Source organism: Colletotrichum costaricense (genome assembly GCF_030867565.1).
Source record: "Colletotrichum costaricense strain IMI 309622 chromosome Unknown Scaffold_5.1, whole genome shotgun sequence".
Taxonomy (NCBI): Eukaryota; Fungi; Ascomycota; class Sordariomycetes; order Glomerellales; family Glomerellaceae; genus Colletotrichum; species Colletotrichum costaricense.
In genome coordinates, this window is record NW_026848234.1 from 2,943,724 (window position 1) to 2,968,757 (window position 25,034).

The 25,034-nt window shown below is 52.8% G+C and overlaps 7 protein-coding genes across 7 annotated transcripts; 3 read left to right on the top strand and 4 right to left on the bottom strand.

The window, feature by feature from the left end:
* Positions 1 to 582: 582 nt before the first annotated feature.
* On the bottom strand, positions 583 to 8,332 carry CCOS01_06131 (SNF2 super family protein; the record flags this gene model as incomplete). The annotated part of the gene is made up of 4 exons (XM_060454302.1): positions 583 to 4,935; positions 5,041 to 7,000; positions 7,053 to 7,462; positions 7,550 to 8,332. The coding sequence occupies 4 exons, from the start codon at positions 8,330 to 8,332 to the stop codon at positions 583 to 585; spliced, it is 7,506 nt and encodes a 2,501-aa protein (XP_060316074.1).
* Positions 8,333 to 11,183: 2,851 nt separating this feature from the next.
* CCOS01_06132 (uncharacterized protein) lies at positions 11,184 to 12,297 on the top strand (the record flags this gene model as incomplete). The annotated part of the gene is made up of 3 exons (XM_060454303.1): positions 11,184 to 11,303; positions 11,373 to 11,616; positions 11,690 to 12,297. The coding sequence occupies 3 exons, from the start codon at positions 11,184 to 11,186 to the stop codon at positions 12,295 to 12,297; spliced, it is 972 nt and encodes a 323-aa protein (XP_060316075.1).
* Positions 12,298 to 12,884: 587 nt separating this feature from the next.
* On the bottom strand, positions 12,885 to 13,680 carry CCOS01_06133 (60S ribosomal protein L44; the record flags this gene model as incomplete). The annotated part of the gene is made up of 4 exons (XM_060454304.1): positions 12,885 to 12,924; positions 12,985 to 13,169; positions 13,263 to 13,354; positions 13,677 to 13,680. 4 exons carry the CDS (start codon positions 13,678 to 13,680, stop codon positions 12,885 to 12,887), a joined length of 321 nt encoding a protein of 106 aa, XP_060316076.1.
* Positions 13,681 to 15,240: 1,560 nt separating this feature from the next.
* On the bottom strand, positions 15,241 to 15,783 carry CCOS01_06134 (uncharacterized protein; the record flags this gene model as incomplete). Its single annotated transcript, XM_060454305.1, has 1 exon — positions 15,241 to 15,783. One exon carries the CDS (start codon positions 15,781 to 15,783, stop codon positions 15,241 to 15,243), a length of 543 nt encoding a protein of 180 aa, XP_060316077.1.
* Positions 15,784 to 16,865: 1,082 nt separating this feature from the next.
* Positions 16,866 to 17,024, top strand: CCOS01_06135 (uncharacterized protein; the record flags this gene model as incomplete). Its single annotated transcript, XM_060454306.1, has 1 exon — positions 16,866 to 17,024. A coding segment is annotated over one exon (159 nt), but the record flags the coding sequence as incomplete, so codon positions are not given.
* Positions 17,025 to 17,284: 260 nt separating this feature from the next.
* CCOS01_06136 (uncharacterized protein) lies at positions 17,285 to 19,660 on the top strand (the record flags this gene model as incomplete). The annotated part of the gene is made up of 2 exons (XM_060454307.1): positions 17,285 to 17,697; positions 17,752 to 19,660. 2 exons carry the CDS (start codon positions 17,285 to 17,287, stop codon positions 19,658 to 19,660), a joined length of 2,322 nt encoding a protein of 773 aa, XP_060316079.1.
* A 3,652-nt stretch (positions 19,661 to 23,312) lies between these two features.
* CCOS01_06137 (FAD binding domain-containing protein) lies at positions 23,313 to 25,020 on the bottom strand (the record flags this gene model as incomplete). The annotated part of the gene is made up of 2 exons (XM_060454308.1): positions 23,313 to 24,480; positions 24,551 to 25,020. The coding sequence occupies 2 exons, from the start codon at positions 25,018 to 25,020 to the stop codon at positions 23,313 to 23,315; spliced, it is 1,638 nt and encodes a 545-aa protein (XP_060316080.1).
* Between the last annotated feature and the right edge of the window lie 14 nt (positions 25,021 to 25,034).

The window sequence follows — 25,034 nt, forward strand, 5'->3', positions numbered from 1 at the left end:
CTGCCTCGGCATGTTGAAAGAGTGCAAGGTGGCGCCTCTGTGACTGGGCAAAGGGGCGGTTGAACCAGCTAGAAATGCTATCAAATTGGCCACGATTTCCCGTAGAGGCGGAAGGTCACGAGGGTATGAAACTTTACACAGTCGCCAAGCCATGCCGGGCAACTATTGCTGCTTGGCTCTCTCCGTCACGCCCTCGGTAGGCGATTGAGAATTACGTGGAACGTCGTTTTGGTGATCAAATGATCTTTAGATATTTTCTGTGCTACCTTGTCAAACTCGAGCCCTGCAAACAAACCAGATTCGTTCCCATCGTTCGATATCCGCCTCCCACCTTCGGCCGGTCCAAACGTGATGTACTCAAACAGCATTAAGAATCCCCTCCGAAAACAAGTTGCCAAACTTCCCTCTCCAGACCTCCCGTACCAAACCCCCCATTCCAAACCTCTCATTCCAAGTCCCTCTCCCAAACCTCCCGAACTGAGCGAACTCGGAAGTCATCGCCCTTGCCGAAACTTTGGCAACGTGAATGAGACATTTTCATCAGACTCTTGCAGTCGATGCGCCGCCATCCTGGGTTGCCATTCACTTCTCGTACTCCTCGAATTCCACGGAGCGCAGAAGCTTCTCCATCGATGCGGTCTCCAAGTATGGACGGAAATACAGAGGGAATCTCGGGTCCTTCTCTCCGTCCTCAGTGACCGGGATAGCAATGCGTCCTTCCTCACCGAAGTGGCGGATGCGGTTACCATGACGCTTGTTGAAGATATCAAATTCAAGCGTAGCCGGGGTGATGAAGTGATAGACGAAGACGGGACGCTTCTGTCCATATCGAATGAGACGTCCCTTGGCCTGTCTCATGTACATGTCGTAGCTGTCCGAGTCTGTATACAGAACTCCAGCAAACATGAGATGGTTCGCCTCGGTCAAATTTGTGCCAGCGGACTCCGAAGACATGAGACTCTGGATCAGAACGGCCTTTCCACGGTGCGCCTTGAATGCCTCAATCTGATTCGAGTCCTCATCGCCTCCGTCAGTCATATAAACGCTAAAGCCGTTGTCGCTGCGAATGAGGTGGTCGTAGACCTCTTGCTTGATGCCCGCGTACGCAGCAAAGATCAGGACCTTCTCGTCATCAAGGACATTGTTGAACATGACGTTCTCCATGTCGGATACCTTGGCACTGGGAACGGCCGAAAGATCGTGCTGCAGGTTGGCGGGCGTGGCAAATATCTCGCTAGGGACAAATGATCCACGACTGAATGCCTTGCAGCTTTGCATGGGGCACATTTGACCACCAGCCTCAGTGAAAGCACCAAAGCAGTCCTTGCAAAGCGAGTGACCGCATGCAATGGAATGAAACATGTCAGAATCGGCAGTAACGGCATCACAGACGTTGCAGGTGGTGGACAGCGGGCTATGGCTTCCATGAAGAACGTGGTTCAACTTCATCAGAAACATGCAGCGCCGCCATGCCTCCGTCGTGAGCTTGATGCCAGCCTGGACGCTTTGCACAACCAAGATGAAACTGTTCAAAGTCTCGTCAATGGCCTGTCCACGGGGTTTAATCGTCTTGCCCTTCTGTGGTCGGTGAGCTGGAATCTGAATGCCGAATTCATAGTCGTCTTTGGTGGCTTTTCCATCGAAATGCTTTTGAAGCTGAGCCGTAATGTCGCCGGTGTCCTTCAGTCCAATAGCCAAAGCCATTTCCTCGCGTTTATCCTGGCTGTCCTGCTCTTGGCGAAGGAGGTCGATGAGAGCCTCTCGGTCATCGCTCTGGTCACCACTAGAGCCGACCCACCGGTTCTGCAAGCTGTCCAACTCACCATCGGACAAGTCGTGATCCGAGTCGAGAAGCCACCAATGGGCAGAATTGTATGTTCCAGGGCCACCCATCCACTCGGACCATAAGTTGCAGTCCCAATAGTTCTCTCGAGTAGGAATGTAATCTGGGCGGATCGAGTTTCGGTAGACGATCGCATCATGGAGATAGTTGATGAACGCACTATCATCAGAGTCGCCGTTGATGTTCCTCATGAAATCGAAAATCTCCTCCATATGACCAAAGTAGGCATCTTTTTTAGCTTTTCCACTGCCTGTATCAGCATCGTTGCAGATCATATTCGCCAGGTACATCATTTTGTCGAAGAGAGATACCAGAATCCGGGTGCAACGGGCAAGGTGATCACCAGCTGCAGCAGACGCTTGGTTGCCGAGACGCTCCAGAGTCAGCTTCGCGTTGGGTTCTGTCCACCCCATGCCCTCGAATCCCTTTCGGCCGGAAGAAACGGACAACGAAGACAAGAGAACTAACGCGTCGACTGCATCCGACCAGATAGATTTTCCGGCAGCCTTGGCCTTTGAACCGGCCCTCTGGGTCATTTCTTCGTTCAAGATGGTGCGAAGGAAAGTATCAAGACCACAGGGCATGCCATCGACGTCCCACTTTGCATCATGAAGAACCTGTTGTACAAGATTGTATACCAAGGCTTCTTGAGTGTTCATGGGAGTGAAGCAGGCGGCCTCGGTTATTTCCACTCCTGGAATCTCCATCTTGTTCTTCCGCAAGTAGTGAAGAAGGAATTGCTGTCCCTGATCATGGCGATCGGCCGCGAGCTGGGCGGACAAGGGCTCTGTGTAGCTGCGGAATGTTTCGGCGTCAGTCAGTTCGGATACCTTGGGCCCAGTCGTGGCATTGGGGAAGAATCCCGGCATTGATGGCGTCGGTCGCGCAACATGAACATTGAGCAACGCTCCAGTCTCGCAGATCTGACCGAGGTTGATGGTAGGCGGTGTACCTGAGAGGATCCATTTCGAGGACGCGACAGCGTTCTGGAAGAAGGTTGCAACGGATGTGTTCTCATACGAGAACTCATCAAAGACCACGCGGCGGTAAGTGTACATTTCAAGTACCTCGCCATTCTGGAAGGCCTCCTTCACATCAATGGTGACGGCCGTCTTGGGCTTTGCTGCCTTGCCCTTCTTCTTTTTGGGTGTCGCCTTGGCGGTTTGCTGCGTCTTCCGATCGCTAGCTCCCACTATGTCGGCTGCGGCTTTCCGGACCCAATCATTGCTGATGGTGCGGCGGCCTTGGATTCTCGCCACGACATGAGCATTGTTCGGGTTGTCAGGGTTGCTGTGGTCATAGGCGGCATGCTTGATGGTTTCAACCACTTCGTAATGCCAGTCCTGGGAGTCTCGGTTCGATCTCTTCTGACGGATCGATGGCATTTGGGCGATTGCAGCGAGCTTGTCAATGTTTTTCTCGGAAGACATCAGAGTGCTGCTGACAATGATGATGTCTGCTGCTTCCATGCTCTCCCGTGAGATATCAGTCGTTTTGGTGAGCACCAGGACTCTGAGCTGACGAACAAATCTCTTAGCTTCTTTGGCCCATTGCGACACAATATGGGGTGGCACGATGACCAAAGTGGCCTTGATGTGAATGAACGCCGTGGTTCCCAACCACTTGGAACGCTCTAGAATAGAAAACTCTGCATGCGATCGAGTCGTTGTATGATCAACAAGACCAAGTGTAACTATAGTCTTGCCGTAGCCGATGTCGTGTGCAAGGACACCTCCTCGGGCATAATTCTCAAGCTCGGCAACAGCACTTAAGCGCACGTTCACAGATGGAAGAACACGCTCCTCGAATTCCCTTTCAGTGAACGGTTCGTCTTGTTCGCGGTGCAGCATCCACTGACAAGCCTCGACTTGATCTTGTCGAAGCATCATTCCATTCTGCAGAAACCGGGGCGTCCGGAAGACGCCCTGAGGAGGATAGGAATCTGCCTGAACGGCGACCATGCTGTCCTTGAAGGGGGGCAATCCCTTCAGGCTGGGCTCGTGATAGCTCGTTTCCACACGGAAATTGCCACTTCCGCGAGTTGAGCGAACCATGGGCGACATGATGTCCTTGTCGACCGGGAAGTAACCATGCGCCCGGTGCGCCAGCGACGCTGGGTTTAGCAGAATTCTCATGCTCAGCACATTGTATTCGTCAGCTTCACTCAGCTCCAGTCGGGCCTGGATCTCGAGAGGAGCTGGTCGTCGCAACATAGCCTGCTCCGCTTGAGTCGCCACTGCCTCGTTCTCGATTCGTACAACGCTGCCATCCGCATCCCAGTGATGAAGAGCCTTTGGAGCGGTCGGCGAGCATTTGTAGCACGCATCACCAGAATCCAGCACGATGTCGCTAACTGTAAGAAGTCCAGCACATACTGAGGCCGGCAACTTGTTGATGGCAGAAGACGCCAGTGCCAATGCATCCTTGATATCGTGCTGGGCAATCGTGAACCAGATATCGGACGAAGCTGCCATGCTGTTTGTACCAGAAGGGGGAGTCAACTGGGTGAGGAGCGACTTGACTGGAAAGTGCATGTCGGTCTTGTCCATTTTGATCATGATGGACGGGATCGAAGATTGACAGTCGATGTTCATGATAGCCTGCTCCTGCAAATCTTTGAGACCAACATGTAGGGCTGGATCACGCTCGTGGACGGTGATACCCAGGGCTGACGGCAGAGACGTGTACACGCCAGGCAACACGGCCGACAGTATAGAGCCCGGAGGCTGTCCTTCTTGGTGCTTGAACCCTTTGGGGAAAACGCAGATGATATCTCGCACTTGATCCGGCTCAAGCTTTCTAGGGTTCTTCGTCAAGACCCATCGGTCGGTTTCGGCAGCTCCGTTGCAATTCGTCTGGAGCATCATGTAGACGGGGCTGAGAGGATCGTGCTTGGTGAAGAGGAGCCCCAATGGGGTTGCGCACTTATCTGTAAAGTGGTAGTCCCCGTTGATGACATTCGTGATTTCGTTCACTAAATAGGGTGCAAGGCCGTTGACTTCAATAAGCTTCTGGGTGAAACCGTTCATCCTCCCATCGTTGGCGCGTTCTTGAACCAGATCCACGTTGATTTCGCATTGGACAAACAGCTTCTAGCTGTCTGCCATAGGAGTGAAATCCGCGTCATGGTCGGTGAGTACTGCTTTCAAGAGAGGCTGGCGAAGGTCGTAACCTAGAGCAGTCAATTGAATTGCCACTTCGCTGGCTGAGGTATCGTTCCGAATCGATGGGCGCCCGAATTCGATATAGACGGGTCTCAGATGCATGCTCCACGTAACGTCCTTTCCGGTGATGACAACGACGATGATTGACTTTTCGGATTCGTAAGTCACAGTCAGGTCGTCTCTGAACTTGAGGTCCGTCTGGTAGTAATGAACTCCGCCTGCGCACGTCTGGATTGCGCGATGTAAAGCCTCGAGGTGATCGCTGAAGATCTGCTTGTCGAGTTCGTGGAGAATATCGACACTGTGAGCGGTATCGGTACCTGCCCAATCGATGTAGAGATGAGCTGGCAAAGCAGCAATCGCAAGCTCTTGAGCCAAACTTCTGCCGATTGACACCTCGTCGTCGATGGGGTTAGCCCTATCAAAGTTGTGGTCCGGATTTCCAGCACAGCTTTGGCAGCGCGTCTCATTGCAGTCCTTGCATCGCAGATAAACACCGGTATGTTGATGCTTGCGGAAGGCGTCGCAGCGACATTTCCGGCATCCATTGAGGCAGAGAGTGCAGAAAAACTCGACTGATCTATTGCCGTCCCAGCCGGAGGAGACGATCTCCTGCCAAGCCATCTTGTTGGGAGTAGTTTGCGAGGCAGAAAATGATCGATCGATTTCTTTTCCTTTTCTGCTGGCAGATGTGTGGGTTTTGCGTCCAAGAGAGGAGAGGTCCAGGGTAAGGAAAGAATCCAACAAATTGGAAGGTCCGGCCTCGTCAGTCGAGGTCTGATGAACGACGCTGCTAGGCAGCAGCGGGGTGGCTTGAGCGAGGCCCTGCAGGTGCCTGTTGCTTGCCTTCGTCTTGAACCTGAACTCGGCAATGAGGGCACAGAGGATAGCTGCACCGGCCACGGTGGTCGTCATGGCGTTTCCGGCAAGGTCCTTGAGCTGGTTTTCCCCCTCGACCGAAAGCGAGATGCGGTCAACGGGAATGCCCTGCACAGCGAGACACTCGAGTCCGAGGAGAGGACGGCCGTCGTACGAGATGAAGAGATCAGCTGAGGGAAGAACACACGGAATTACCCCCAGCCTTCCGCTCTGTCGATCCACGTTCTGTCCGACGTCAAGAATGAACATTTTGTGGGTGAAGTCGTACCCCTTCTTCTGTGCTCTCAGGTACTCGATGTCTAGGAGATCCTGCATTCGCCAAGTATAGACTGAGATGATGCCCTGCCAGGTGTCCTCGCGGGGCTGAACGTTGCCTCTGTCATCCATCCGAGTATACGGGTTCGACGTGCCGAGCTCTTCCTTTCGACGTGCCAACCTATGATCGGCAGCACAATGAACAGCCTCGACGTCCCTCTTCGGCTTCGAGAGCAGCGTTCGTTCCAACTGGAATCGAGTCTGAAGCACACGCGGATCAGACGGGGGAAGCAAGAACTTCTGGAGATCAGGCGGATTCTTGAACCACTGCGTAATGTCCATGAGTTTGACCCATGTGTTGACGATCTCCTCGGCCTTGTTTCCATAGTAGCGAGCATCCACCCCGAGCAGATATTTCCTCTGCCTCGTTTGAGGGACCAAGAAGTTCTTGGAGTCGACCTGGACATACCCCGCCACGTATCCGATGCTTGGCAGCCAGAAGTCCCTGAATTGGTCCCACGGAGCTCTTGTAACGTTCTCCAAGATGACGATTTTGGGCCGATGTGCGTGGGTGTACATGAGAATGGACAGGAAAGTTCTGGTTGACTCTCCCTTCTCATCTTTGATGCTCTCGAAGATTTGTTGAAGGCCATCGACAACTTGACTGGCCATCGGGTCGTCCTGTTGAATGGCTGAGATGCCCCTGTCCTTGAATCGCTCAAAAAGCTTGTTGAGACCAGAATTCTTCTTCTTGTCGTTCTTGGCGTAGTTCAGGCTCGAAAAGTCGACGCAAGAGCTTCCAGCAATGAGAATGTCGATTCCCAGAGGGATATCGGCCATGGCTCCGGAAGCCGTCATACTACATTACTGTCAGTACATGAGAGAACGCTGGTGAGGGCTGAAGAACTTACGCCTGAGTAGCTCCGGGCATGCCAACGTCGACGACATTGCGAAAGATCGGGCCTGAAGGAGCTGCATTGCGACGAATGAAGGCTTGCTTGAACGGTTCGATCTCAACGCTGAAGACATGATTGCACTGAAGGAGTCCCGGATAGCCGCAGGCGGTGGCCGCTTCAACGAACTCGCGTAGAGCCAGGATGGGACCATCCGTGCCGGAGCACATGGTCGCAATCCTGAACGACACGCCGCCGGCATCGAGGAGCTTTCTCAGACCGAGCTTCAATGCCTTGTCGAAGATGATTGGAAAGGCGTCGCGCGGGCGGTTCACAGATCGCTCATCCATGACCAGAACAGGCACTGCTTGATCCATGGTGGGCTGAGGTGTGGAATTTGCTCCGGGTTCTGAATTCGCTGAAGTGGACTGAGATCCAGAAGGTGAATGGGTTGTAAAATTGAGTCCAGGTGTACAAGCTGCGCGACCCGAAATCACGTGAGTATGAGAACCCACGCGAGGCGAATACACCGACCGATATGCAGAACCCGACGGAGACTCAGCAGTCAAGCGAGAAGCCTTGGGGGCAAGGCTATCATATAGTCCCTGCGAGGTGGAGCCACCATGTTGGCCACCATAGTAATCTTCGACTGGAGGTCCGACTGGAACATAGGATGGAGAGCCTTGACTGAAGCCTTGACTGTGCATCAAGTCCTGGTTTTGTTGAACCATAGGGTCGTCATGGCGATCGTTATCCTGGCCGAAGGTCTGCTCAGATGGTATCAGGGGTACAATCTGTTGGCGCGTCCACTGATCCCCATTATCGTCGATGTACCTGTAAGTCGCGATGAGTTGGCCATTACTGTCGTAGTCTTGGCTGTTAAGAAACCATAACCGGCCCTCGTCATCAGTGTAAAATTGCTCCATGGCGGCGTGGCCATTGCCGGGCCCATAGGCGAGGTCATTGCTGTTATTCTTGGCCTGTTCAGTTTCTGGGAGGACTGTCGGGCCCAAGCCCTGGTTGGCCGAACCGTTTGGAGAAGCGAGGGGAGGCAAAATCCCCTCGAAACTCGCGTGGAAGTCGATACTCAAAGCAAATGAGCCAGGGTCCCTAAGGTGAGCGTCAAGATCATCGAGGTCAGGGAGATCTTCGAGAAAACCACCGACAACCTGGCGGTTCCCTTGTTGTGGATGTTCATCCTTAGGCCATCCTTCGTCGGGATTGGGGCCAAGAATATTCGCGGGATCGGGATCCGGGAGAGGATTTCCCTGCTCATCTTGGCCAAAGGGGAAATCCATACTTGCGAAAGAGCAATGAGCTGACAACAGAGACGTCTGCCACAGGAGGTTTTTTCGAGGTGGTCAAAGAAAGAAAGGGGAAGTCTGGGTAGAGCGGTCAAGTGAGGTATGTACCAACGACGAGATACAGCCAAAACACCCCCAGAATCAGCAGAGTTTGATGATCTCTGAGGGCTTCTGATGATGTTGATGATGAAACAAAAGGAAGAAGAACTTGGTCTGGTTTGGTGTGTGGCAGAAGCTGGCAAAGCGATGAAGCTCAGTAAGAGTGATGAGAGTGTTGAGAAGAGGGAAGAAGAGAGGTAAGTGGAAAGTGGAAAAGTTTTGGGGGGTTTTCCAGGCTCAAGGTGGATGGAAGAATCTTTGTGGGAGGTCCCACGAAAAGTCATGTGCTCCCGCCTTCAGAGCGGAGAAGAGGGTTAGACTCAAGAAGGCGGGTGCCCTCGACGTTTGAAGCTATTCGGGGCGAGAGCTATCCCCTGAGGACGTCTTACAAGGCGGGTGCCCCTGAGGAGGGAGACGGGAACATTGTGTGAGAGGCCCCGCAAAAGGGCATTGAGAGTTGGCCTCTTCTCGTGATGAGAGGAACTTGCGTGACAAGGCGGGTGCTCCCCGTCTTGATGGCTCTTTATGGCGAGAGCTATCACTTGATGGTTTCCTAACGAAGCCATGGCCTTTCAAGAGGAGCCCCTTGGTCATCTGTCCGTTACATTCTAGAGACAGGGCGTACTTTGAGTAAAGGACTATGAGCTCTGTCTCAAAGAAGAAGAGTCTTCTGCTCAAGAGGTGTGGGCAATTGATTATCTATGTATCTCTTGCTGAGTATCACCAGAATGGATGTGGCGAGAGACAGGGCACTGAGAATGATTCAAAATCGACGTCAAGTTCAGATAGACTGTGCTTAACCTTGGCAAGATATCCTTGCTCAGCAAAGACACTCTTGAGTCTTTGCAGTCTAGGCGAGTGCCCCTGAAAGGAAAATAAGTCGGTGCCTTTCAGCCAGGTCTTTCTCTACAACCTTTGGCCTGTCATAGATGTGTGATGTACTCTCAAGGCGAGAACTACTCGCAGAGACTTTCTGCTTGACAACCTGACAACGTTGAAGGGCAGAAAAAGAAGAAGAAGTTAAGAGGCTACTCTCTACACAGAATGAATAATCTCGTTGTTGAAAGTGCGGTGACCAGAACTAAGACTGATGATATTGTTTTCAATACATGTCTGCAGGAATTTGTTGGTTCCGGTAGTCAGCGCATCTAAGGATGTGACCACTCAATATCTTCAGAGCAAAGTATTGATCATCATCTGAGCACTATTGAAGCTAATGAGGACGGATTCTCTCAAGAGGAGCTAGCATAGGGTGGTTGGGAGACTGAGACACTCGCTGAAGTGTCTCATCAGGGGGCAAGAGATTATCATCTTGGAAAGGCTCTTCCGAAACGGCAGGTCTTATATTTGCATGATACGCCCGACCTTCTCCTTGAGAGGACTACATCAATCCAAGACTTGGAGCTCACCAGATGACAGGAACAAGGTAGAAATGGGTGGTTCGACGTTGATGTTTGATTTGTACATTCCATCAGATGTTGGTAACGATGCGTGAGTAAACGAAAAGGATCACTTCGATCAGCAGGCCGATGGCAAGAGAAAGCTACGAGTAAAGAGCCATATTGTATGCCACTTGCAAACGTAAGTAAACTGACCTATGTCGGCTCATGCTATATCCAGCTTTGAGACTGCTTATCATAGTAGCCATACTAATGGCCATGCGGAAAGAGTCACGGAAGGGAGACTGACTTCTTCCACAATAGCTGGGAAGACAAGAAACAACATTAGACACGGCGATAGTGCTTTGTAGAATTATCTAGCTGGAAACGATAACACGTATATCCAGCAAGGAAACGAGTGATGTCTCGTGGGAACAGCCATGCAGCAAGACATACATTTAATGAAGGAGACAGATGAGAAAATGGGGGGAAAGAGGCGTGGGAGTTATGATGTCTTCGTTCTGCACCAAAGTCGACTCGCATGCCCGTAATCCGGGCATGCCTAAGAAACGAACAGGAGTCCATATTTCGTAAATTCTAGTCGCTAAATTGGAAGGTAAAAGTAGAACAGAGAAAAGTGTATACATACACACTTGGAGTTCGGTCATCCAAGTCTTCGAATTTCGAAGGTGGGATACCATTCTCCTAGACTACTGCGCGTGTGGAAAAGCGTCCGGGACACTAGAGCTGCGGCCTGCAATGTTCTGCAGCAGTGATTGAGCACTTGCCCCGGCATGATTTATTATGATTTAGGCAAACGTGCAATCACGACTTGATTGTGTGAAGGTAATAACATGCTTCATGGTAAACTCGTCTGCAATTCAGAGGCCTGAAGTCAAAACAAGATGAGCCCCAGGGGCAACAGTATACCCGATTGGCCATGGCACCACGGGAGGATTCCATGTCATGTGACCCCGCGCAGAGCGTGTATAGCTTAGTCATTAAAAGCAGTCTCCGCCGGTGACCGACGGCACCCATCCGTCTCCCTGTCCGTGATTGGTTCGCGGCCGAGGTGCAGCTGAAGGGCGTATTGATTGGCGGTGACGGCGACCTCACTCTGAAGCTATCCAGGTTCGTCAACAGCTTTAGTCCTTATTTGACTCACCGGGACTCAATACGAAGTCCAGCCTTGGCGCTTGACCTATTCCGCTCACGTCCACTTTCCGTTCTCGCTCCGGTTCTCGTCTAAGCTTCGTTCCTCAGAGTACCTATATTCTCGTGTCTTTGTCTAGTATTTGCTCGAGACTTGAGGAAATATCCAAGTGACACTACACTCCAAAAAGACATTTTCTTCTCAAACTTTCGCCATGGGCTCTGAACTCATCTCAACCGATGCCAAGAACAAATTGGAAGATTTGTCTGGCATCACGATCCTGCCCGGTCAAAATCCATATGAAGCCTTCATTAAAGCTTGCAATGATAACCCAGTAAAGTCCAACATCCAATGCAAGCCTGTCAAAAGAAGCCTCCAAATCTGATGAGTGACAATTACGTAGGCGGAGATCCAGGCTCTCTACCAAGCCCACAGAACGAAGAGAAATGAGCAGCAGAGGCAAAAGTTCATTGCTCCCGACTTCAAGGAGCTCATCATTGACCCTTTTCTTCTGAGATTGGAAAACCCGGAGATGGAACCGGGTTTCCAGGACCCTCGTAACTGCTTGGTCTTTTGGGCCCGGCCGCCAGATCACATTGTGCAACTCTCGGCTTATCTGCAGTCTTTGCTTAAGAAAGCCGCACCGAGTGAGACCCCTAAACAGTGCAACTATGAAGAGTCATCAGAGACCCCCTTGACTAACACGGGAACCTTCAAAAGGTATCTGGCTCATGCCCCAACACCGAATGCACCTTACAACTCTCGAGGTGACGCACTCCAAGACGCCCGAAGAGATCATCACTCTCACGGATAACATGCGCTCGGCGATCCCCTACATCGCGGACTACACCTACTCTCACAGGTCCCGTCTCGTAAGACCCATGATCTCCTACGACCTCTCCGCCTTCGCCGTCTCCTTCCTCCCGGCCTCTGGCGAGCCGCCCCTGAGCCCGCGCCCGGCGCCGACCGCCCAGCAACAGGCCATTGTGCAGGGGGACGATTACTCATACCACCACCTTCGCCGCGACATCTTCACCCTCGCGCAGTCGACGGGCGTGCAGATTGAGTCGAGGTACCAGGTGCCGAGCGCGCACATCACGCTTGGTCGGTATCTTACGGAGAAGGACCACGATACGCCCGAGACGAGGCAGAAGTGGGTTGAGGCCATTGACGAGATCAACGCGTGGCTTGAGAAGGAGGTCTGGGACCGTCCGGGTGCCGAATGGATTGGAGAGTGGGTTGTTGGGCAGGAAAGGGGTTTGGATGCTCGTAATGGGCAGCTGTGGTACGGAGGCGGGAGGACGATCAAGCTAGGGGAGGGCTTCTGAGACGGAAACCTGGCTGGGCGCCTCGGCGCCTGGGCGTGTTGCAGAATCGAACTCAAGCTCTAGATGAGGGATAGACGGAATGGCAGAGCTGACGCGGCGGATCTAATTCACATTGGACAAATAGATGGGATGGGAGTTGAACATGATAACGTTATTTCGTGACTCAGTTATGTGATTGACCGGTTGAGCCTCATAGAAGGCATCTATCTTCTAGCGACCACAGATTCGGGAGCCTGGGCATGTCTCAACAGGGACAAGTTCATCCCACCTCGAGTGTGATCACCACCCTCAGGACAAACCGTTTGTCGAGTTCCCACGCATCCCGCATTTTCTCTTGTCACTTTTTTTTCTTTTCGGTTGTGTGGTCTCTCTAAGCGCGCGAAAGCAGGTGAGGGATGAGGAGGGGAGGGAAGCTGGATGAATTGCTTTTGGTATCCGTTCGCAAGCAAGGGCTTTTATTTGTTCCCTATGTAGAGTTCCTCAAATGAGAACTGGTAACCCTCTTCGCCGCCATTGTTCCAGCCTGATGATGATCCGTGTGCCGTGAAAGGAGCCATAAAAGTCGGTCGACCGAAAACACAATGCGTTTAGAAAACGAGGGCAGCACCCTTGGTCTTCTTGTCACCACTACGAGGGTTGTCAGTATGTTTCGAGGTCGCGTCCATTAGATAGGGGATGATATCATACCCCAACTCGAAGTGCTTGCAGCGCTTCAGGGCGAGCTGGAGCTTGGTCTTGCACTTGATGCACTCCAACCGCAGGACAACCTTCTTGGTGGTCTTAGCCTTCTTGTGGAAGACAGGCTTGGTCTGACCACCATAACCGGACTGCTTTCGGTCGTAACGTCTCTTTCCCTGCGCGAACAGCGAGGCCTACATCAAACAATCATTTAGTGAACCGTCCGGATCGTGTGTCGTGAGTGCGTCGCTAGGAGTCGGTCGTCGCGCGCGTGTCGTTAGACATACCTTGCCGGCCTTGTACTGGGTGACCTTGTGCTGGGTGTGCTTGCGGCACTCCTTGCCCTTGCAGTAGGTCATACGCGTCTTGGGAATGTTCACTGCACCCAGAGTCAGCCTCCAACATCCATCGTCAGGACCACACGTCCATCTCGCGAAATTCATGTGCCATTGCCGCAGCCGGGTCGATCCCTTTCGAGCCTACATCCTCTCCGTCGAACGCTATCGTGGTGTCGGCTGTCGTTTGATTTTCGTGTCGATATTCGTGCATCATTCCCCCCGTTCCCAATCGTCTATGTCGATCGCAAATCGGCGGCAACGCAACGGTCGGCGAGGTCGGCAATCCTTCTCTTTCTGAAATCAAATCCGGCTGCTGGCAACAACACCCAAATAGCATAACAATTCATTCCAATAAAGACTTACCCATCTTGGCGGCTGTTTGTCGATTTCGCTTGCCGGAGTGTCGTGACGATGAAATTGTCGGGGCCGGCGGGGGGAAGTGAAATTCAGTCGTTTTGCTGAAAATGTCGCTTGTGTGCGGGTAGGGCAGGTGCACGCTAAGCAATTTCCGCTTACAAGACGGGTGTGGCTGAGGCGATGTTCAGCCTCAATTCCATGCGATCGGGCTGTCGCACGTGACTTAGGTCGAATCATGAGGCTGGAGCTGCTCTCGGCTGGTCCCAGCTGGCTGGCCTCAACGGGAACTTGTTCAGATTCCTGGCCCACAAGTTCCTCTCTCCATGTAAGGTACTTACCTATGCCGGGCCTTTCATTGACGGACATAAGTCCTGCAGGTTGCAGCTACCAACTAAGGTTCACCAAACCTTCGATTGACCTGGCTAGAACGAGCCTTTCGTACCTGTCGAGCCTATTTACTTCACGAGGACGCGCCTGGCCGATGCCTAAGAAGTTTCTACGTTGTTTCCCGTCTGGATCTCCCTGGCTATTGGCGCTTGACACTTCTGTCTTCGCTCCTCGCGTTTCCCCCATAACCTTGTGGTGGAAAATCGACGAACCGTCCAAACACCGAAACACACGCCGTTCAGATCTAGGGCGAGCGTCTTGATCTTGGTCAATCCATCGCGCGTCAGGATAGTGTTTCCATGATAGACACGCAATCCTCTGTTTCGATCTCGCCCTATCTGGAAAGTCCCAACTCACTTTGCGACTCGGACGAGTCATGGCCGGCGAGGACAGACAATCAGACCTTCAACAGACTCACGAAGACCAGCGCCGGGACCTGGCCTATGCCCTCTTCCCTTCTTCGACTCGACAACCTTCCCGCCTTCTTCCCCTCCAACCTGAACTTCCTCACAACTCTCGCCCGTCCGCCCTCCCGAGGCTTTCTAACAATTTCAGCTGACAGACGATGTCATCGCACCATCGCAGATATACCCCCGCTGTCACTGGCACCCGCGGCCGGAACTGACGTCACTAATAACCCAGCCTTTATTTTCCATTAATCCCAGCTTGGACCTTGCAAGGCGTTCTATTCGGAGCTCAAAGGGAGGCAGTTTCGGAAAAACTCTACCATCAATCAGTGACGCGATGCCTCTATTATACGGCTCCCATAGGCCCAGGTGTCACTTGCCTAGCATGACGCATATTGAACACTATCCATGAGGCTCGGAAATTATCGTTGTGGTTTAATCCAAACCAAACTGGTATGCCTATTCAGGCTTCCTGGTCCACGCGAAAGAAGGTGAGTTTAATTGCTTCACGACGAACACTTGACCTGGGAGAGCTCGGTCGAAACCTATGATGGCATCCCGTTGATGATGGCGGGCCCCTAGTCTCGATGACTAGCCCGAATTGGATGCTAGAAGCCCGTCCGTCACCCTTCACGGCCTCCAAGTTTAAAGAACATCAATCAATTTGACGGGCGGCAGGGCGACAGATTAACGGCTTGGGCACACTATGGCCAACCTACTGTCCTTGAGTACTTCTAAATCTGTTGTCGACTGCTCAAGCCGTGGTTCTCATGCCATTACTTGGGGCAAATATGATGGCTCAGATTGTTATTGATCATCAGCTGCTGCAGGGGCGATTCTTTGTCAGTGCTTTCAATCCTCGCCAACGAGGAACGCATAGACCTCGAGATGGCAATACTACTCTTGCAAATAGAAGCACAGGGTCCAGCGGAAGCCAAGACAGCTGAACAGCCGGAGTGCATACGGATGAAACTTCCACGGGAATGAAGTAGAGAGCCTCTTGGTGTTCTCACCGTATAGTTCAGGATCGGATTGCGGGCCAACAGGTCACGCATTCCCATCACCTTACAACAATGGTGACCGGACGAAATAAGATCGAATTGAAGCGAGACCCGACTGAAAGGGCGTAGGCGTCCGCCTTGCCTGAGCCCGAAGCTAATTGTGCCGGTATATACACTTTGAGTGGGCGAGACTACGTTCGGCTCACCGTCAGATGGCTTTCCGGTGGCGTTCATTACGACGACGACGTACCAGAGAACGAAGATGGGATTCTTAGGATTTGGACCATACGAGACCACACCGATACAACTACGGACCATGGCCTTCCTGATTCGGTCTGCCAGAAATACAACGCCAACAAAACAAGAGCCGCAACAGGAACTGGACGATTTGAAGGGTTGTGGCGCCCCAAAACAGCCCACTCCATCCGCGGACGGCAAAATTGTAGTGCTACAGAGCGGATGGAATGGAACGAACAGGGCTGGAGCGACGAACCACGCCGTCCCAGCGCCGGTTTTCCGCACCCCCAGAAGAAGCCCAGTGCCGGTCTTTTTTTCTTGGAGTTTTCCCCCCAATTCGCTTGCCCTCCGTCTTTAACTTGACAAATTGCACCACCAAACTCGCAACGTGGGTTGAGCTTGGCATGAAACGTCGCCCAACGCCGCAACGTCGACGGTTTCAGATGCAGCAGCTCCCGTGCGCTCCAACCACGTTCCTTGCATGTCCACACCTTAATCGACGCCCCGATTCACGTCCCGGTTGCTTTCTTTAGCAACAAGCTACAGCCACCCTCCCTGTTCTTGGGTGCCGTGTCGCGAGCAGAGTGGGAGAGGAACCAAGTTAACCAACGGTAGTTCTTGGTCCTATACCAGATGGATCTACGCATAAGCCAGGTTTGCCAGGGCCCCACAAGGGACGCGCAACCCCTTCTCACACTCTCGAGTCTCTCTTCCTCCTTCCTCTACCATCGAGGCGCTGATCCCATACGCTCTGATACAGCTCCGCGAAGGCTGTCTTGCCTGTGCTGCAGATTCGTCCGTCCAGCTGGCGTCCCGGCTGTGGCGGGTATCCGAAGGATCATCACCAAGGTCCTTATTTTTCGGATATCGGAACGCGATGGGTCTGGAATACCACCAAGCTCTCGTATGGTCTCAGTAAGGCCGGTATGGGCGATGAGGTTGGGTCCAACTCCTGAATACGGGACCTGCCAAGCTCATTCAATCCAAACGATACGATGATGGGCTTGGAAGCTGGGGAAGGGATGGAAGAAGCACTTCTTCCGCAACAACTTGAGGCTCATTGGCCCCTTGTCCCCGGCTTGGCGGCTCAAGGCAAACCCTTGCTCGCTCCCCGCGACGTTGGGAGCTGAGACAGTCTGGCGTGGGAATGGTGGACAGTCAAGTCAGAGCCAAAGAGGCAAGGAGGCTCGGCAGTCCCCGAACCCTGGACATCCCAACTCAGGCCGACTGCTTGCCTCTCTCTCCGCAGATCAGCCCGGTCAACCACCCCCCCGCTGCCGACTTGTCGGTCCCATCTGCTCGCTCTGTTGCATGATATGTGAGTTTTTGTGTCTTCTATACGTCCAACACTCTGTGCAGGGAGTTGGCTTGTTTGAAAAGTAAGGTCTGAGCCGGTGTCTGGACATGGAAGCAAAAACGTCACTCGCACAATTTTGTTCCCTTCTTTATAGTATTAACCTTCGCTGCTCCCCTTCCCTCGCACTCCTTCTTGCATTCGATCTTTTTTTTTTCTGCTAGGCCAAGTTTCCATCACCAGATGTTTTTGTGATACCCAATTACCCAACTACTCACTCCGGCAATCATGGAGCGAGCACACTCTCTACTCACCAGCACGACACGATCCATCAGCAGCAGCCGGTCCAGCACCCGTTCATCCCGCTCAAACTCATTATTTCAGTCAACCCCAGGACAGGAGAAGGGGGAGTTCTTTCTCCCCGCGCCAGCCACTACGATCCCACAACCGAAACTCCGGGTGCGTGCGATACTAGGCCATTGCCTGTATCGCAGGGTTGTGATATGGACGGTGACAATTTCTATGCTGATCGCGCTCGCGTACCTGAACACGCCACTATACACCCGAGATGGAAAGATTCTAGGAGATGATTACAGAATAGGTGGAATGGGCGGTGACCCAAAGAAGCAGGGAAGGCCGGCGCCACCAGAGGAAGATCTCATTATCGACAGTGACATGCCGCCATGGCTCAAGTTCAAGCAGTGAGTGCCATGTCGATTTCTAAGAGTTGTGAGCAACCCGCTAATGCTATAAAGTCTCAATGGCTACTTCAATGGTCTGAAGTCCATCGTTCCCATTGCCAATCACACACCTGAATATCCCAACAACTCTTTTCCGGCACCCGTCACCACCGTGCCGATTTACCATGATACCCCTCCTACTCCCACCCCTTACGCAGCTCACCCAAACTACGCGTCTACTGAGTATCAGAAAGATTACCACCCTGTCAAGGAATGTTTTGTCGATGAGGAAGACAAGATCGCAGTCCCCGACATTTGGGCATTTGATGGTGTCCCCCAAAACCAGCCCGATCCGGCCATCGGCTCCCACACCGTGCTCGGCCTACGCAATGACGTTTGTTTCGATCGATTCGGCCGCTACGGCCCCTACGGACTTGGTTACGACATTCGCGAGGGAGGCACTTCTCAAGGTCAAGATACGGAACAAGAGGGAGCTGACATTGTTTGGACCAAGACTGGCAAGATCGATTACAGCCGTGTTGACTGGGGTGTCGCGCAAGATCGATGTATCGAACGCAACAGCGCCCGCTTCAACAATGGCACCAAGCAGAGCACGTACGACTCGATTTACAGTGAGCCCGAAACAAACGAGACCGGAGTCAAGCAGATTGATCGAATTGCCGTTGTCGTCCGCACCTACGTAGGATTCGAGTGGACACAGCTCGCCATTGTCAACTTCCGCGCGATGATCTCCGAGCTCTCCCTCAAGTCTGGTGGCGAGTACAGCGTTCATTTTCTTCTCCATGTGAAGGATAACGAGGCTGCCATCTGGTCGGACCCCTCAGTAGTGCAGAGTATCCTCGATGCCAACGTTCCCACCGAATTCCACTCGCTCTGTACTCTATGGTCGGAGGCCGAGATGAAGCTTTATTACCCGGGTCACTTCGCCGACGCCATTGAGAATCCCTCGAATGGAGACATTCACGGAGTTTACCGCAGCGCCCAGATGCCCCTCCAGGTCTTTGCCCTTCAGCACCCGGAATACGCCCACTTCTGGAACTGGGAGATGGATATGCGCTACATTGGCTCATACTACGAATTGCTCGACCGCCTGGGGTCCTGGGCTAAGCAACAGACTCGCACCCTTCTCTGGGAGCGATCATCCAAGTACTACATCCCCGCCGAGCACGGTTCATGGAACGAATTCGCCAGTGTCGTCGAGAGAGAGCTCAACGCATCTGGCCGCCGCGCCATCCTGGGCCCCCAAATTTTCCCCGGTCGCATGTCACTGAAGAGTGAGGAGGCTGGCCATTCCATTCTGCCCGCTTCCTGCGCCCGCGGTGGCAACCCCGACGAGTGTGGTGTTGGTGAGGAAGCCGACCTCATCACATTGAATCCCCTCTTCGACGCCGACGAATCCGGCTGGGTTTTCGCCAAGGATGTCACTGGCTACGAAATGGTCTTTGCTCCGCCACCACGCCGATGCTCCATTGTCACAGCTTCACGACTATCTCGCCGGCTCTTGGCCGCCATGCATGAGGAGATGTGGCGTCTGCACCACAGCATGTTCTCGGAAATGTTCCCCGCCAGCATGGCTCTCCACCACGGCTTCAAGGCGGCTTACGCACCTCACCCAGTATTTCTGGATAGAGCATGGTACCCCTTTAACACCATCGAGAAGGCCTTCAACGGCGGCCGCGATGGCACTACAGGAGGTCACGGCAGCCCCTTTGACCTCAAGAACGAGCACAACCACAAGGGTACTAGCTGGTACTACAACTCAGAGTTTGCCGGGCTCCTCTGGCGCCGATGGCTCGGTTACCCCCAGATGGACGGCCGTGGCGGTAACGGCGGCCGTGCTGGCGAGGGCACATTACGCGGGGGCCAAGATGAAGAGTCTCACAAGGACAGCTCTGGTCGCTTGTGCATGCGCAGCATGCTGCTGCACCCGATCAAGTGGGAGAACCCGATTGAGCGAAATTAAAGCGCGCCTTGGAATTTTTGATATTGTTATCAGGCATTGAACTGTCGATGAAAGTTTTGCCGTCATCGAGATGACAAGCGGAAAGCGTATTGCAATGCCGTAAGGTTCTCTTTGGCCCTGGCTTGCAAAAGTTTGTTTCTTCATGTTGTTACACTCACCCCTTTTCTTTTGCATTTACAAACAACCTGGCTACATAGAGTGTACATATCGAGAGAGACTACGACGACACAGTACGGATTGGGAGGTTATACCAGCCGGGGGATTTTACGGTTCACAACCCACACAAAGCGTTTGATTCTTCTTTGCAAGATGAGAAACAGGATCGTCATTCCGCGGGAGAGAAACAACACACTACGCAAAAAGAGCGCTGGCAAAGGTTTCGTGGACGAAAGTGTCGAATGAACAAAAACATCTTTTTTGTACATAGAGCGCAAAATCATCGCTCTTTTTCAACATTTTCAGAGCAGTGTTCTAAACAAGGACTCACACATTCACATACTCAAACTCTTGAGGATGGCGAGATATTGCGACGGCGTCTGGGGTAAATTGGATGAGCTTGGGGCCAGGGATCTAGGTTTTGGTGTTATATGGGCAGATAGCGAATGTGTCAGTCAGCGACTGAGTGGCAAAAAGAGAACACTTTATTCCACACAAAACTCATGAACCACCCACTCGATGTGCTTTGAACCGCCTCATTAAGAACAGCTATATAGCCGAGAAACGTCGATATTCATCCGCATGAGATTCATAGCATAGCATGAGTGAGGCTCCCCATGGAGTTGACTAATTAGTTCGACGAGGCGTTCGTCGCAAAGGCGGAAAATGACAAAATGGTCTGGTTCGTGAGCCTCGCATTTCGAGCAAAAAGGAAGAGGGAACTCGAGTTTGCCCCGGATTCACAGTGCATGCCATGACTCTCCCGACCCCTCCATCTTCTCCGCGTAACTCCTCCGATCACCTCGCACTTCCGCCCTTTCTCCAGGTCTAGAACGCCACCTATCCGTGTTGTGGGTAGGGCCGACCCCGGCGAGGCCCCCTCTGTCACATGGCAGAAACTAGGTATTGCCCGTGGAGAAAGAACGACGAAAGACGGCTCGCCGTTGTGTTCCATAGAAACGCCCCGAAATACGGACTGCAGTCACTGGTGGTTTATTCATACCGGTGACTGGAACTGGTATACGAGCTCTAGATGGCAGCTTTTCGCCGGTGGGAGAAGCCTTTGGTATTAAGTTGGGGGCCGCAGCGGCCGCGCGCGCGGCTCTGGGGCGGGAGGTGGAGGTGGAGTTGAAGTGGGAGTGGGAGGAGAGGAGGAAGGGCCCAGAGAAAACCAGGCACTCGACTCAGGTCCAGGGCAAGGTGAGGTCTAAGAAAGTATATCGAAGCATCCTTGGAGGAAAGGTTGCAGAACGGCCATACCTTGTCACATACCGGCCCGATGGGGGGGACCAGCGAGAGGGAGTCCGCGCGAAGCGGGAAACCCGGGTGATAGTATAGCATTGAAGACGCGGCCTCCACCTCTTCTCCTCTCTCTCCACTCCTTCTCTTCGTCTACGGTCTTGGATGAGACCGGGGAAGAATAAAGATCCAAGGTCGGTGTCTCCGGATGAACCGAACGTCGGTTGTTTCTGTTCTCGCTTTCGGGATGAGGTAAGCGGGCTCGACGCATGGGCTCATGTTGGATCTCTTGGCGAAAGCCCCTCTGTGGTAGGTGTTCCAGAGAGATGAAGCGTGAAGGAAAAGCCGCGGCTTTCGGGGCTATTCTCCTCGGTGATATTAGGTGGTGCGATAGTGTGGTATACGTCTAAGTGGGGAATCGCTGCGGTCTATCTGGTGCTGTACCTGATGGTACCTAGATCCTCGGACTATTGGTGGCCTTTGAAAAAATGTCAGATATACCGGATATCTTTTTTCGTCCAAACATGGCGCGAGTCTATTTTCGCGTGCTTTCTACTCGCCACCAAAGTTGGCCATCGGTACGGATAGATGAGCTCCTCTCGCCAAGCCAGGAACATATCGAAATTAGTGAGATAACGGGATTGAGTTCTAGACTAATTCACAGCCACGCGGGTACTTTTTATCTCATCGGTGTATCTGGGACCTCGGCAGATGGTGGTGTAGATGAAAGATGGAAAGTCTGAATCTCACTAAGCACACTTCGGGTCAAATGGGATGCGAGTGGAGAAAGTCGACCTGAACGTCAATGAAGCCAATAGGGCGGAACCGGCGGAATGGTAGGTCTTGCGCGGCATGTTTACGGAGACTAGGACTGCGATAGCTGAAGATCATTTGATTATGAACGCGCCATATGGCATCAATAGCCAAAGACATGGTGTAAAGTGGCTTGGTCCGGAAGATGACGAATATCGAGGAGATGTCGTATGTACCCGGGTCCGAGAAGTCCGGGACTCCGCACCTTACTTCGGGCCGGTGACCAATTCCGACAGATAACTGAAGCGGACTTTCGGTCAACGTCGTTGTTCCTATATGGTGGGAGCTTAGTCACAGGTCCTTTGTTCGACTTTATGTCAGTCCGTATAACAGACTGGAGGCAGCGACGTTGCTCACTGATGTCCTGACTGGTAATTGAGGCAGGCTTTCTTCCATTGGTGAGATAAGTCTGAGTGGTGCTTGAATGCCTTTCAGCATGCTCGAACTCTCCAAGTGTTTATGAACCTGTTAGACCTGTGGCTGTTTGCCAAAAGTCCACCTAACAGCAACACGTATTCGGAGATGATATGTCAATTGGGTTCTGTCAATCAAGACACGGCGTACGTGTGACGTTCAGCAGTGTGATATCCAATTTTTCTTCCCAATGTCCTAAAACTAAAGAAGATAGACATTAGGCATGGTCTTGACGCCGCAAAGAGTTACAGGGAGTACATGGTTTCTGGATAGACACACAAACGACACCGCACGGATCAATCGAGACAGGCCTGATGAGTATAAATACTTGCTAAAAGTCGAATGAAGCTAATCGCCACGATTACACCACAAGGGATACGAAAATCTTGATTGAGGGATCTGCACTCCCCCAAGATATGAAGACTGTGCCCCATATGCCTTTCTGTCTTCAGCAGGATTGTGTCTCTACCACCGAAGATATCACCACCCTCTGCCTCTTCAACCTGTTTTCCCTAACGTATTCTCCATGTGGTTTACCTCAGAAGCCCAGGAAGATGGTAAGACACGTGGTGTTGATAAGAAAAAGGGTTAAGTGGAGGACATACTTATAATTCGAACGAGCCGTCTTGGCCGGAATGCTCCTTCAGTGAGTCGCGGCCAAACTTGAGGACGCTGCTCCCAAGCAAGCCAAAAAGCCGAATGAGCGACCGTGTTTGTACATCTAACATCCCAGACGCCAGTCTTGGTTATTTTCTTATAGTCTGTGGTCATACCCGAATTTGATAGTATCGGAAACCAGATGAGGTCGCTCCAAGAACTCTTGTAATGGCCATTCGGCCTATTTCGCAGCCTTTAGTCCATCTCCAGCAAATGCTTGCTCCCCTCTAGATAATCTCAATGGATGACGGACTCCATGTTTCGACACCTGAAGCTAGAAGAAAGATTGAGAGGTTAAAGGAACCATCATGGCCTTAAAGTACTCTCTTGAGGTATTGGTCATCTTTGTCTCGTTCAATTGTCATCAAGGCTACTACCAATCACCATCTCCTGCTGTAATCAAGCTATCAAATCTGTTCCCCCTACCCGTCACGAACCTCATCTTCTCATCACTCATGTCAGACTCCCCCGGTACATCACCAGTCCGATCCGGAAGAATATCCTCGATAGCCCACGCAATCCTCTCAGCACCCGCCCGGGCGCCCGCGAGATTAGCCGCGCCGGGTCCCAGACGTAGCGCGGCAAGTCTTCCCGACAAAAACAGCGGCACGTCTTTTGACCATTTCAGGTCGTCATCGATGCACGGCAAGCCTCCGTGGCCGTGGATGGGATGCTCACGTAGCATCGTCTGCAAATACGGCAAGCTCGCATAATCCGTCTGCACGCCCGTAGCAAAGTAAATGAAGTCCATACCCGGCAGGTCACCATCAGCAGCCGGCGGCTCCGTCTTGACGTTCCACACCTTCTTCTCCTCGTCAAAATGAGCCTCGGATAGTTTGGTGTTCGTCAAGAGACGCAAGCTGCCCTTTGCGATATGCTGCTTCAACCGCTTCTGGTATGGCGGCGTGATGCTGCCTCCGCCTCGGGCGCTCTGAATCTGCTGCAGCCTCTCTTCATCCGAGTCCGCGGACCAAAAGTACGCCTGCTCAACGTTGCGGAATTTGCCCATCCACGCGAGGTCGATGTCAAACGGCTTCACTTTGCAAGGGCCGCGCATGAGGTGCCAGACTTTAGTCACGCCGCGCCGGATAGCCAGGTCAGACAACTGCGCCGACGTCAACCCGCCGCCCACGACAAGGACGTTTGTCGTCTTCTTTGCGGAGATCTTAGCCTGCACGACCGGGTCGGGGAACTTTTGGATCTGCATGCTGTGGTAGACCTGAGGCGGCGCCGCGCAACCCGGTTCACTGCTGAGGCCTAGGACGGGAGGGATCGTGGGCGCGTTGGCTGGGCCGACGGCCAGGACGACTGTTCTCGCGTAGTGCGTTCCCTTGTTTGTGTGAACGGCAAAGAGGTTTGCGTCTGGGGAGACTTGCTTGACGGTGCGGTATTGGATATCCTCCACCTTTTCGTTTTGGATGAGGCCTTCGCGGAGGCCGTAGCGGTCGACGATGCATTCGCAGTGGTTGGCGAAGAGGTTTGTGGGAGGCGTGAAGTAATCTTTGCGGTCTCGTTCGTCGACTTCAACGACGGCGTGTTGTCTGTGAGAAAGCCATGTTAACATCGGTTGTACAGAGATACAGGTGCAAGGAGCGAGGTTTTGCTGCTTACTTTGGGTTTCGTGACTTGAGCCTCGCCTTGCGCAAATGCTTGCTAATCTCTTTTCCGACGCACGCCCGAAGCTCCTGTAACTCATTTTCCTGGTTCCTCTCGTGAGCTCTGGCGAGCAGGGCGTCGCGATCACTCGGGTCAACGTGGAAGAACATGGGGCTCCGGAGGTGAGTGATGTCGAACGTCTTGAAGAGACGGTTCCAGCGGTTCATCCACTCGTCGCCCGTGGCGTCCAAGACCAGCGTCGAGTACCGCTGGCTGCGTTCTGGTGTTCTCTTCTCAATGATGTTGCCGTTTCGTCTGTTCTTCAGGGGCATGCGGCGGCCGTACTTGCGGATCCAGTGATACCGCTGGTGTTCTTCGTCTGTGAAGAGGGCTGAGGGAGAGTGTTCACATAGGCGGGAGGCAACGGCTAGGCCGCAGGGGCCGGCGCCGATGATGAGAACGTCGTGGATGAATGCTTCTGTCATGGTGAGATGGATTC